General features: G+C 35.9%; 1 protein-coding gene across 1 annotated transcript; it reads left to right on the forward strand.

Moving 5' to 3' along the window:
- The first annotated feature begins 4437 nt into the window (after positions 1-4437).
- LOC141717357 (uncharacterized) lies at positions 4438-7411 on the forward strand. Its single transcript, XM_074519430.1, has 4 exons — positions 4438-4686; positions 4822-6013; positions 6665-6907; positions 7017-7411. The coding sequence occupies exons 1-4, from the start codon at positions 4438-4440 to the stop codon at positions 7409-7411; spliced, it is 2079 nt and encodes a 692-aa protein (XP_074375531.1).
- Positions 7412-14164: the final 6753 nt, after the last annotated feature.

Genomic DNA, 14164 nt, shown 5'->3' on the forward strand with positions numbered 1-14164 from the left:
CATCGGAAATCTCAAAGACAACGTATGTGTAGTAAAAATACTACAAAATATATTATTTTGTGAAATATATTCTACAAATATCAATAACTCATTAAATTTTTTTTTTATCGTAGGTAACCCGCAGCCGCTACCCTTCGGGTGCGCAAATGTTCAGCAAACCAGATGTAATATCCTGGATTTTTGCGAATTAAATTTTAAAAATGCAATATTAATTAAGTATTTATGTGCAAAATATGTGAATTATTAAATGAATAATTAAATATAAGTATTCCAGTTTTATGAGTCGTTTAATAACCTATGTCATGGTATCTGATTGTCGGATGAGTCGGATCGTCGGAGTCGGATGAATCGCGACTCGTAAATATCGTATACACAAAGAGTGGACTTTGTGATAACAGGAAAAAAAGAAAAGTTGATAATTGGGATTGAGAAATATACGAGATGTTAACTATGAAACGATTAAATACTAGCGTGAATAAAGAAAATTGAAAGTTGGTTCGTTATTTAAATTATTGCATGATTGTATATGTAGAAAAGTAGGTTATAAATAATATTAATTAGTAAAAAATGTAAGGTATGATTTCTTGGATTGCTATGTGTGATTATATGTTATAAGTATTGTATATGCTTGACTGTGTGGTCGGTACATTTTAAATAATTTAAAAAGGTTTATTTTGTTAAAAATAATTAATATTTGACTTTTAAATATTTATGTAAAATAAAAGAAATGTGATTAAGCTAATCCTAGAGATTTTCTAAAAATGAAAGCTGAATTTAGTTTGTTGATATTGTATTCTAAAATGAAATTATAAAGATTATTTCACTTTCGGGCAATATTTCCTAAAATACGTATAAAATAAACCGTATGCTCGAACATATTTGAAAACTATGGCTGGAAAGCTAATTTCGTGATATTTATTTTAAAAATAAGTTTCAAATTATTTTCACATTTTTCATCATCCACATATTTTATTTAATTTGTTTTCAACATTGTGGTATTAAAAGAAAAGAAATCAAAAATCAAAAAATAATTACATGCACATAGCTTTAGGGTCTAACTTTTCGTAAGTATTTAAGTATTTTTGGTTTGTGATTTCACTCCCCTAAATTTTGACACTTTAGAGTTTATGGATATAGTCTTTTGCCCTAATTTTAAAAATAAAGGTTACACAAATTGGGTGAAAAACTAAAATACCCACCATTTGGGACAAACTGCCCAAAATACCATTTAGTGGTACTGTGTGCCCAAAATACTCACGACATACGCATTTGGCGATGTGTATTCGACTTTTAAAAAATTAACAAAGGATACGCATGAATAGAGTACGTATTCCCTTTCACTTTTTGGGTATACGCATGTTAGTCATGCGAATACCTTACAAAAAATTAAAGGGATTCGCATGCTTGTCATGCGTATTCTTTGTTAAATTTTTAAAAGCTGCATACGCATTCCTGTAATGCATATTCTTTGATTAGTTTGGGCGGATAGTACCGTCAATCGGTATTTTGGGTAGTTGAAGCCCAAAAATGATATATTTTGGGCATTCTTTCACACAAATTATAATGGGCGTTAGAATTTAATAAAAAGATCTTGTTGATTTTTCCTCTAAAACCTTATCTTGGGTGACGGGGAAGACAAATAAAATTAAGTATCTTTATTGTGTGTCTATACAAGATTATATCACAGTTATAGGGAACAATTGATTAGATCTTTTGTTGCGACATTTGTGTGTAGATTTAGAGTAGTATCTATTCATATTTTCTTTGTAATTATGTACGTTCTGGAATAATGTTCTTCCTATGAAGCTGGATAAAGTTTTAGTATCTTTGTAACCTGCGTAAATCCATGCATTAACTTGCATACTGAATGAAAATTGTACTCCCTCCGTCACTCCCATTTGTTAACATTTGGGTTGGGCACGGAGGTTAAGAAAAATGATAAAGTAGTGGAGGAAATTTAAAAAGTGAGTAAAGTAGTGAGACCGATTAATATTATATGTATAAAGTGGGTATAGCGGAGAAAGTAGTGGATGTAGTTAGTTTTTATATTATAAAAAATTACTATTTTTGAAATTTTTTGAAATGTAAACAATTGGAAGGGACATCCCAAAAAGGAAAGTGTAAATAAATGGGAGGAACAGAGGGAGTATGTTGTTAATCTCGACAACTACGGGTTGGGATCCATTTGCCTTCTTCAGCAGATTAGAAATCCTTTTGTTTATAAATTTTTCTGCCATTAATCCACTGAAACAAATTTTAATTGTATGCACTAGATAATTCCTTGTTTTGAAATTTTTTAGTCACATGACATTCGAACTGCTGTTTAACTTGTCAAAGAACCGAAAAAGAGGTTCAAACACAACTGCACTTCCATCCATCTTTACTTCACATTGGATTTAGTTTTGATGTGCAAATATTTGAAAGCTCCTCACTGATGTTGAATTCATGATAAGGATTTCTTTAAAGCTTCGTTTATCTCTTTATCTCTTAGGTATGGGCTTCAGGCTTCTCTATTGCTTTTCTGAAAAAGCAAAGTGTTGTAACAAAAGAATTCAAAACAACAGAAGTACCAGGTGGAACCAAGTTTCCTGGAGAACCCAAACCATCCTTCAAGGAAGTGGCTTTGTATTCATATTAAAGAAAGTTTTTGAGGTAGTCTTGCGACTTCCTGTGTTACATGGGTAAGACATTTGAACTTATGTCAGCTGCGCGCACGTGTGTGTTGGAGCAATACATAAGTAACACATTTGAACACTACATAAGTGTTTTGCTATATAAAGCTATGTATACTCCTTTGCTAAATTAATGTAGGACTTTCTATTCTTCCACAGATTTTCACTACTAAGAGGCTAACTTTGGATAATCATATCTCATCCATCTCTTAGTCATTTTGAGTGATTCAAAGTGCCTCGAAAAGCTATATAAGAGGAGAACACATTCTAATTGTCACTGGTTACGCGCATGCAACATTCGTCCACTCAAATTTTGGCTCAAATTAACTTCAAAATGGGGGACTACTACCCACATTTCCCAACATTATCGTCACAAGAAATTATGGATTGAACACTCATGCATAGAAAGATAAACAAACCAAAATTGCAGACAATACGGAAAAATGCCATTCCGAAAAAATGACCTATTTCTTATACCATGCTTCAAATGTCCAGTTTTATTAACCTCTAATTTTCTCATAGTATAAAAACTACACAAACATATGATTTGATCAAGAATACATGAATTTTCTTCCTCTAGAGAGAAAGGTTTTCCAAGAAAATGTGCAAGGCGCCTCAGCTGAAACTGGGGCTCATTTTTCAGCTCTTCATACCACATAAAAAGCAACTTGTGTGGCTTTTCTAGGCTTTCTTTCCCATATCCCATGATTTGATCCCATATCGGTCCAAATGCACTGATTCCCTTGCAGTAAAAATCGAAGGCCTCTTCCAATGATACGGGAGATGGTCGCATGTTGACCTTGTTGGAAAAAAGAAAGAAGGAGACAAAGTTGTCCTTGATGTCCCTGCAGAGATAAATAATTCTGCAGTTTGATGAACTAGAGTCATTCGTAAGGGATTTTGGGAGGCTACCTACTGAAATATGAGTAGCAAAGATCCTAGTGCTGTTGTCTGAAGACTTGCGAACAACATTATACTCAGATATATCTGTTACACATAGTACTGCTCCAGCTAAGTAACACAATGATGAGGCTGTTAACTCTACAGGTGTCAAGGATGCTGAGGTTGCAATTTAGTTTGTGGATGGACAGCTTTTACAAGTTTGTTAGATCTATATGTACCCTCTATTCACTATGTTTAATTACTTGTTAAGATACAGTTCTAAATTTATCATTGTAATCTCTTCTTCTTCAATATATATAAACACTGTGTGTTCTTAATTTCATTGATGGAGATATAGATAAACTTCATATTGTTCAGTTTATAATTGTGTCATGGTATCAGAGCAGACATAAGATCTCTCTTTTCTTTTGTTTGATCTCTTTGGTGTCAATATCAATCTCGTCGAGATCAATTAATTACATTTCTTCGATAATCCCTGAACATCTATTTTTTAATTCTTCAAGTTGTAGGTGTATCAGAAAACATACTCCGCTGCGGTTGCATCGACTTCTTCAATGGAATACCAAACTAATTAGAATTCTACACGCAATCAGTCCATAACTGCTAACAATACTAATTAGACTGCTGTATCTACATCTACTACAACAATTATCGATGCATATCATCCTTATTATCTTGAAAGTTTAGAAAATCCAGGTATTGCTCTTGTTACTCAAGCTCTAACTCTCAAAATTATCAACAATGGAGTAGATCTGTAAAATTAGCTCTATCTGTTAAAAATAAGATCGAAATGATTGATGGATCTTAGACTACACCAGTAGAGACTTCTCCTCTATTTGCTTTCTGGCATCGTTGTAACGATATGGTATTGTCGTGGCTGTTGAATTATATATCCAATGAGATTCGAGATATTGTTGTGTATTTTAGCACTGCTCGAGAAATTTGGGAGGATCTTACAGTTAGGTTCTCTCAAGGAAATGTACCTAGAATTATTCAACTGAAAAAGGAACTTACAGGTCTTAACCAAGTTTCTATGTCTATCACTGCTTACTTCACCAAAATGAGATCATTAACAGATGAGTTGAATGCTTTAGCTCATATTCCTAAATGCGTTTGAACTCAAAATTCATGTACTTGTGGTGTTACTGCCAAACTTGAGGCATATGAACAAATCAATAGTCTTAGTCAGTTCTTAATAAGAATCAATGATGTTTTCACTGGTATTCGTGGTTAAATGCTAATGAAGAAATCATTACCCACTCTTAGTCAAGTTTATTCCCTGTTACTGCAAGAAGAAAGCCAGCGTGCTTCTCCTATTGTCTCAACTTTCGATTCAGTGGCAATGAATGTGAAATCTGCTGGAAAATCAAAAAAATTTGGTCAGTTCTCTGTCAGAAAGCCTTCAGAATGTGCTAAATATTGCGATTACTGTCATAATCCAGGGCATAATCAAGAAAAGTGCTTCTTTCTGCATGGATATCCAAATTGGCACCGCTTGTATGGTAAGCCTAAACCAAATTTGAGGCCAAAGAAATCTGCTCAGGTGATATCCCAAAGTGCAGTCGCCGATGGTACATATATTTTTGGTGTTGAATCATGCACTAGCACTTTCACTGATTCTCAGTCTGAGCAGATTGCAAAAATGATCCAGCATAGCATGAAATCTTTTGGTAACATTTGGAATTATTCTCCAGCTCATTTGTCAGGTAAGATTAATAGTGTCGCTCTTTCACATAATGCATATATTGTTCACTCTACATCTTCAAGAAAATGGATATTGGATTCAATTGCTACTGACCATATAGTATTTAATGTTGACCTTCTTCATAATGCAAAATCAATCACCTCCGTACTTCATCTACCAAATGGTGATATTGTACCCATAACTCACATTGGCAATGTTACATTATCAACTAATGTCACTTTTTTCAATGTTCTGTGTGTTCCTTCCTTTCAATGCAATCTTATTTTAATATCCAAACTTACTTCAGACAATCATATATCTGTTATATTTTCAAACACCAATTGTCTCATACAAGACCTTTCCCAGAAGCAGATGGTAGAGATTGGTAAAGCGGATGAAGGTCTTTACAATCTTTACTTTTCTTCCTATGATGTTGCTTCTTCTGTTCCGCACCTTTGTTCTAGAGTGTGCACTGTTCCTTCTGTTGAAGCTCAAATCTGGCATTCTAGACTTGGGCACCCTGCTCCTATAGTGTTAAATAAAGTGTTTGTTATTCCTTCTGTTGACCAATCTTTGTTCACCACTTGTGATGTATGTTTGTTAGCTAAACATCAGAGATTACCATTTCATGATAGTACATCTTCTAATTCTGAGTTGTTTGGTCTTATACATTGTGACTTATGGGGTCCTTACAAACATCACACTCATGGTCATTGTAATCGACTTTTTACAATTGTTGAAGAATGCTCTAAATGTACATAGGTATATCTTTTATTAGACAAGTTTCAAGTGTCATTATTGTTCCAAAATTTTATCACTCTTATCAAAACACAGTTTGATATCACCATTAAAATAGCCAAATCAGATAATGGGTCTTAATTTATTAATCAGTCTTTACAACAATTCTTTCAATCTGTTCCTATTGTTCATCAAACCTCATGCCCTTACACCCCTCAACAAAATGGGGTGGCAGAAAGGAAGTATAAGCACATTCTAAATGTTGCTAGAACTATAATGATTCAATCTAAATTGCCTTAGTCTTTCTGGGGTGACTCTATTCTTCATTTGATCAACATTTTACCTGTTCAACAATTAAATTTCAAGTCACCTTAAGAAGTGATATTTGGTAGAGTTCCTGATTATACTTATCTCAAAGTATTTAGATGTCTGTGTATTATAGCAGATGTTAACTCTCCTCCTGATAAATTTAATCCCAGAGGTCTTAAATATGTGTTTCCGGGTTATCCGTTTGGTAAGAAAGGGTATAGGGTTATGCATCTTGCCACTAAGAAATGCTACATCTCAAGAGATGTTATATTTGTTGAAAATTTGTTTCCTTTTTCTGATCTCTCTGAATTAAATATTTCTTCTACTCCTTTATTTCCTATCGATCTTTCCTATATAGATACACCAGTTCAGTTTCCTTCTGTTACTCTTGAACATTCTTCTCATATTGATATTGGTTCTTGTCCTACTGTTCTAGTTCAGTCTTCTACCTCTCCTCATAATACTCACTCTTCTAGACCTGTTAGAAATAGAAGTGTTCCAGCTAAATTTAGGGATTTTACAGATTTACCAGCAACTTTAAATTCAATCCCTGAGTCTACAACTTCTTCTTTCATGTCTCTTCATCCCCTTTCACAAGTATGTATCTTATCATGTTTTTACCCCCTTACATCATAAATTTCTGGCCAATATCACCAATATTTCTGTACCATATACTTATAAACAAGCTATCGTACATAAACCTTGGGTAGATGCTATGCTTTCTGAAATCGGTACTATTGAGGCCAACCACATTTGGGACATTGTTCCTAAACCTCAAAATAAGAACATTGTAGACTATAAATGGCTCTTTAAGGTTAAATATACAGCTAGTGGCCAGCTTGATAAGTATAAAGCTCGTCTTGTGGCTAAAGGTTTTACTCAAACCATTGGAGTAGATTACTCTGAAACATATGCTCCTGTTGCGAAAATGACAATAGTTAGAGTTGTTCTAGCCTTGGCTGCCAAATATAATTGGCATATTCATCAAATGGATGTCAATAATGCCTTCCTTTATGGTGTCTTAGCTGAAGAAATCTATATGAAATTACCTCTCGGGTTTAAATATTTATCTACTTCTGGTGTTCAGTTCCCTTCTAGTGTATAATTTGTATGTTGATTACGGAAGTCTATATATGTCCTGAAACAAGCTCCTCGTGTCTGGAATAAGAAATTGGAAGAAGCTCTATTAGAATTTGGTTTTTTACAAACAGCCTGTGATCACAGTCTTTTCACTCTCAAGCATGGTTCTCAAATCGTGGTGGTTATAGTGTACGTGGATGATATTTTACTCACTGGCAATTCCTCTGCATTAATCACTCAAGTCAAAACCTTCTTACATTCTAATTTTAAAATCAAAGACTTGGGGCCCATGAAATATTTTTTAGGACTTAAATTGGCTCGTTCTACATCTGATATCTTTCTTAATCAACGAAAGTATGCTTTAGACATTCTTGCAGACACTGGTATGCCTGGGGTTAAACCTTTTGTGGTTCCTATTAAGCAAAATCACAAACTTATCAAGAACACTTCTTCCCCTTTAACAGCTGATGATACTGCTATTTACAGGAGGCTGGTTGGTTGCCTTCTCTACTTGAGTCTGTTTATGCTTGAGAACAAGCATCGATTCAAGTTTGGGGTTGTGATAAGTGGAATTTATATCCACTTAGAACGCTTTATAAAGGCTCGAATTGGTGATTTGTACTCAAGTTATTTGTGTTTTAATGTGTTTTATAGTGTTTTGCATTTCAGGGTATATTTGGAAGAAGGAATAGATTTTACATTATTTCTATGCTAAAAGGGTGTTAGGATGGAGCCTCGGGAGTTAGCACGAAAGAAACCAGCAATTGAAGTCAAGGAAACAAGAAAAATCAGAATTTCCAGAAGGTCAGGGCGGCCGCGCTAGTCTTGGTAGCAGCCGCACCCATTTGTCAGAAAGCGAGCACGCCCGCGCTCGTATGCAGGGCGGCCGTGCTGGGTCGGGATTGCAGAATCCTGATTGTAATATAATAATGATTTTTTAGACTCCAGATCGTATTGGGCTTATATATAAAGCCTTTTGAAGATGTTTTTGATAACAACGAGAACAAGGAGAAGAAGGAGAGAGCAGTAAGAAGACCTAATAGCACAATACAACGAAGGAGGGGAATATCTTATTTTTACTTGTGATTCTTTACTTAAGTTGTAACGTTGGATGCTTGTTTTCTTATTTGTTTGAACCTTACACTCTTGTTAACGTACTTTTGATTATTATTCATTTTATAAAGATCTAGTTTTTATACCATGCTTTCATTGGAACCCATGGTGACGATGAGTTCGGATATGAACTAATCGTTATAATGGGGTTCTCACGAATTTACTTATGGATTTGTATAGTTAATTTATTTCAATATCTTGGTGTGTGGTGATTGATTGATATCCTAGTATTGGTTGTGCTTATTTGTCTTATGTGCATAGCTAACATATAAGATAACGTGTTAATCTCTACTGAAGCGAAAGTGAAAATAGAGGTTTAGAACTTGACATGCTAGCATAGGTTCATGTATAATTTTTATGCATGATTCGTAGGTAATTTTAACCATCTTACTTGTCCTATATAATCACGATAGATAACTTGCGCATTAAACCGTTATGTTTTCAAATTCTATAGACATATAGGGTCTAAGCATAACTTCTATCTCTTTTGTGGATGTCTAGTAGTAGCGTATTCGTGCAACGAAAGTTGGCGTTTACTAGTTCCGTGTTATCCGATTAGTTGTCATCACCATTGCATGCTAAGGTTAAGAACAATGACTTTGAATGAAGTATTTAATGAAGTTAGAATCCCATATTTATCTCATATAGTTAATTCAATCACTTTTAATCTTAGTTAATTGCATGTTAGTTTAATCTTAGTTATAAACATCTCAACTTGTTATTGTCTAAGCATTGAGTGATAGCCATACCATTGTTGTATAGGTGCATAATCTTAAGTTAACTAAAAAGAGTCTATGTGGGTATGAATCTGATTTATATCTTATACTAATTGCGAACGCGTATACTTGCATCTAATTTTAGTGCATGTTTTCGCCATAACAAGTTTTTGGCTCCGCTGTCGGGGACTCGGTGTTAATTTTTAGTTTATGTGCTTGAAATTAGTGGTCGTTAAAGTTCACTAACTCGAATTCTTTTACTTTCACGGTTTACTTGTTTGTATTTCAGGTACTCGAGAGAGCGTGTATGCGAACACGTTCTCAATGTCTTAAGGAAACTATTGAAGAAATGGAATAAGAAGTTCTTGAAGAAGTTGATATAGTTGAAGAAGAAAGTGAAGAAGAAGAAGTAATCATTACAATTGGAGAACCAGCTGCACCAACGAAAGCATTGATGGATTTTTCTCAACCGAAGATCATTATTCAGTCCAACATTGTCAGGCCAGCCATCGTGCCTTGATCCAGATGGTCCAAAATTTAGTCTAGTTTGGGGGTTCTCCAACGGAATTTCCCAATATGCACATTAGGGATTTCATCGTTATATGTGACACCTTCAAGTTCAATAATTTTTCTGAAGATGCTGTGAAGATGAGGCTTTTCCCATTCTCTCTAAGGGATAAAGCTATGTGTTGGTTGCATTCTCTACCACCAGGTTCTATCACTACTTAGGAGGATCTTGCTCAAAAGTTTCTTACTAAATTCTTCCCTATGGAAAAGACAGCTGCAATCAGAAATGCTCTTACTTAATTTGTGCAGCAATCGGGAGAATCTTAATGTGAGGCTTGGGAGAGTTACAAGGAGATTCTTGGAAGAGTTACAAGGAGATGCTTAGGAAGTGTCCTCATCATGGAATGCCTGATTGGCTGATCATCAATTGCTTTTATAATGGTTTCGGAGCACAGTCGAGACCTATGCGCCCTCGATGCAGCATCAGGTGGAGCTCCATTCGCTAAAAGCTATGAGGAAGCTTATAAGCTGATCGAGATGATGGCTGCGAATGAATATCAAAACCCAACCCAAAGAATGCCACAAGGCAAGGTAGCAGGAGTTCTTCAAGTGAATACAGCTACGACTATCACTTCTCAGCTAAAGCCGATAGCTATGAAAATCGATTCTCTGGCCAACTATGGAGTTAATCAGATAGCCAGTGCTTGTGAGCTGTGTGCAGGTGCGCATGCGACGGAACATTGTGCTATATCTTGTGAATCAGCTTAGTTTATGAGCAACTTTCAGAGGCTGCAACAACTAGTTCATACCACGTACCATCTTAACAACCATAATAATCTGAACTTTAGCTGGAGCAACAATCAGAATGCAATTTAATAGCCGTACCAGTAGTTTGGAAACAAGCAATTCAATCCTCCTGATTTCCAGCAACAGTTTGCACAAAGTCATCAATTTCAGCCATAGGGGATGCAACAACAGTCTCATAGAAATCCAGGTCCATCTGTTAATGAAAGATCTGATTTGGAGCAGTTGAGGCTTATGTGCAAAAGCCAAGAAGTTTCAATCAAGACTCTGGAGACCCAAATAGGGCAAATTGCTAACGCCTTATTAAATCGACCACCAGGAATGCTTCCTAGTGATACAGAAGGCAATCCATGCAAGAGGGAAGTTAAAGAACAGGTGAACGCAATCACCTTGAGGTCTTGAAAGGTCGCAATCTCCCAAATTCAGCAAAACGAAGAGTCTGAAAATTATGTCCAGAATGCAGGTGCGTCTGCACCCTTGCCAATTCCAGAAAATGAGATTGTAGCTAAAAATATTGTTCAGAAGGATGCCGAGGTGGAACCGAAGAAGAAAGCTGTTGTAAACAATCCTCCTGAGGGTAATACAGGGGATAAACAAGTCTATCCGCCTCCCCTATTTCCTAAAAGGCTTCAAAAGCATAAGTTTGACAAGCAATTTGCCAAGTTTTGGAGGTTTTCAAGAAGCTGCATATCAACATACCTTTTGCGGAAGTTCTATAACAGATGCTGAGCTATGCTAAGTTTATGAAGGGTATTCTATCTCGGAAGCTGAAACTTGAGGATTTGGAAATTGTTGCTCTAACGGAAGAGTGTAGTGTTGTGCTGCAATAGAAACTACCTCATAAACTTAAAGATCCAGGAAGCTTCACAATACCTTGTACCATTGGCAATCTATCTTTCGACAATTGTTTGTGTGACTTGGGAGCTACCATCAATCTGATGCCCTTGTCCGTGTTCAAGAAACTTGGTTTGCATGATCCAAAATGAGTAAACATGTCTTTACAGCTAGTCGATCGGACCATCACTTATCCACGAGGTATAGTGGAGGATGTCTTGGTCAAGGTGTACAAACTCATCTTCCCCGCTGATTTTGTATTTCTGGATTTCGAGTAGGATGAGAAGATTCCCATCATCTTGGGAAGACCATTCTTGGCTACAGGTCGAACTATGATCGATGTGCAAAAAGGAGAGCTTATGATGAAGGTTCAAGATCAGAAGGTCACCTTTAATGTGTTCAAGAAAATAAAGTTACCCACGGAGAAAGAGGAGTGCTTTAAAGTAGAGCGGGTCGACTCTGTCGTGAATTCGGAGCTTGAGAAATTGCCAAAGTCAGATACCTTATAGAGATCCTTAATAGGGGAATCAGTTATTGAAGATGAAGAAGGAGCAGAGCAACTACGGGTTTTGAATGCACCTCCGTGGAAGAGGAAGTTGGATATGTCATTCGATTCTCTTGGGTTAGCAGAGAGGAAAATTTCTCAGGAGCTTCTCGAGCCGTCTATTGAAGAAGCTCCCACACTTGGGCTCAAACTGCTGCCAAATCATATGAGTTATGCATTTTTAGGTGCACCCCCGACAAGGGGTTATAATATATCTATGATAATCTAAAGGATGACCGGCCGGTTCCTCCCGTGCTTACAGATGGTCCCTCTCGTGCACCACAGACAGTTGATATGTTTGGTCTTGGTGATGCGTATACATCCACCGACATTTTGCTGAAGATTTGACACACGCTCTCGGTACTGTTTTTCGAGACACTAATGTCGAGGTTGATTGACCACCTAATTCTCCACCCGAGGAGGGTGATCCTCCCGACGAATAGGTATTACTTGTATCCTTATTATTACCTTCAATGAGGACATTGAAAATTTTAAGTTTGGGGGTGATAATGGAAGGATTAGTTTGTGTGTGTCCATATAGATTCTTATAGAATCATATTGCATGTTTAGTTGTATTTCATTCATATTTTTGCATGATTATTCATATTGGACATTTTTATTTGTGTTTTTATGTGAGTTCATTTAGTTGCATGTGCATGCATATAACATGCTCCCGTAGGATGAGCTGTTTCTGATTGATTGGTTGATGTTGATTTGAGTGTAGTGATGACGAATATAGGTATGTTTAAGTCTTAATGAATTGATTTGCACGCCCAGAAAAAAAAATTCACAAGTCTTATAGGACTGTGTTTGAGCTAGATCATGATCATAATTGTTTATTTGTTGATATTTAATCTCTTGGTTATATTTAGAATTTTTGTTATTCTCGTAATGACATAGGAGCACTGATTATTAAACTGGAGAAAAGCAGGATTTCATTGCTAATTATGAATAAGGCTAGGCGTCAAATGGCTAGTAGCCGACTCATATTTTTATAAGTAGTCTAGGGTTGAATGAGATGTAGCGAAACGCACTCATTCAGAAATCGTTGAAAAAAAAGAAAAAAAAAGAGAGAGAAAAAAAAGAAAGGAAAAAAAGTATGTGTTATGCATAATTGATCAACGGTGGGCTCTTTAATACTCGAGTTATTAAGTTCTAGGGGACTTTGTGCTTAGTGACTTAAGGCTTTGTTAGTCTGGGATCCGCTAACCTAACGCTCGCTACATTGGTATTACTGTATAAGTCTTTTGGGACCTCACTCAATGCACGGTTAAATAAGCATATTTGTTATGTGTTCAATAATAGCATGAATCCTTGTATAACACTAGTAGAAAGGAGGTGTTGTGAGTCATTATGTGTTTAGCGTCTATTCTGTTTATAAGCTCGTGATTGTTTTGATGACATATAAGTTATGGTTATTGATCTAGTATCGAGGGTATATCTGTTAAGCATCCACATACGCACGTTTCGGGTTGTGAATTGGTTCGTGAGATTTATTTGAACTTTATTAAAAGTCATTGCATTCCTAGAGGCATTAGCTTGTTGGTTGGTTATGGTTATTTTGAGGGGATCGATTGCATTGTCATCTAGTTGCATTTCACGTAGTTGCATTCATGCATTAGTTTGTTTGTAGTTTTTGAGTATGTTTATGCTTGAGGACAAGTATCGATTCAAGTTTAGGGGTGCGATAAGTGGAATTTATATCCACTTAGAACGCTTCGTAAAGGCTCAAATTGGTGATTTGTACTCAAGTTATTTGTGTTTTTGATTTTGTTTTTGTAGTGTTTTACATTTCAGGGTATATTTGAAAGAAGGAATAGATTTTATATTGTTTCTATGCTAAAAGGGTGTTAGGATGGAGCCTCGGGAGTTAGCACAAAAGAAACCAGCAATTGAAGTGAAGGAAACAAGAAAAATCAGAATTTTCAGAAGGTCAGGGCGGCCGTGCTAGTCTTAGGAGTGGCCTCACCCATTTGTCAGAAAGCGAGCGCGCCCGCGCTGGGTCGGGATTGCAGAATCCTGATTGCAATATTATAATAATTTTTTAGACTCCAGATCGTATTGGGTTTATATATAAAGCCTTTTGAATACGTTTTTGATAACAACGAGAACAAGGAGTGAGCAGTAAGAAGACCTAATAACATAATACAACGAAGGAGAAGAAGATCTTGTTTTTACTTGTGATTCTTTGCTTAAGTTGTAACGTTGGATGCTTGTTTTCTTATTCGTTTGAACCTTACACTCTTGTTAACGTACTTTT

Source organism: Apium graveolens, chromosome 1, assembly GCF_009905375.1.
Source record: "Apium graveolens cultivar Ventura chromosome 1, ASM990537v1, whole genome shotgun sequence".
In the NCBI taxonomy this organism is placed as follows: domain Eukaryota; kingdom Viridiplantae; phylum Streptophyta; class Magnoliopsida; order Apiales; family Apiaceae; genus Apium; species Apium graveolens.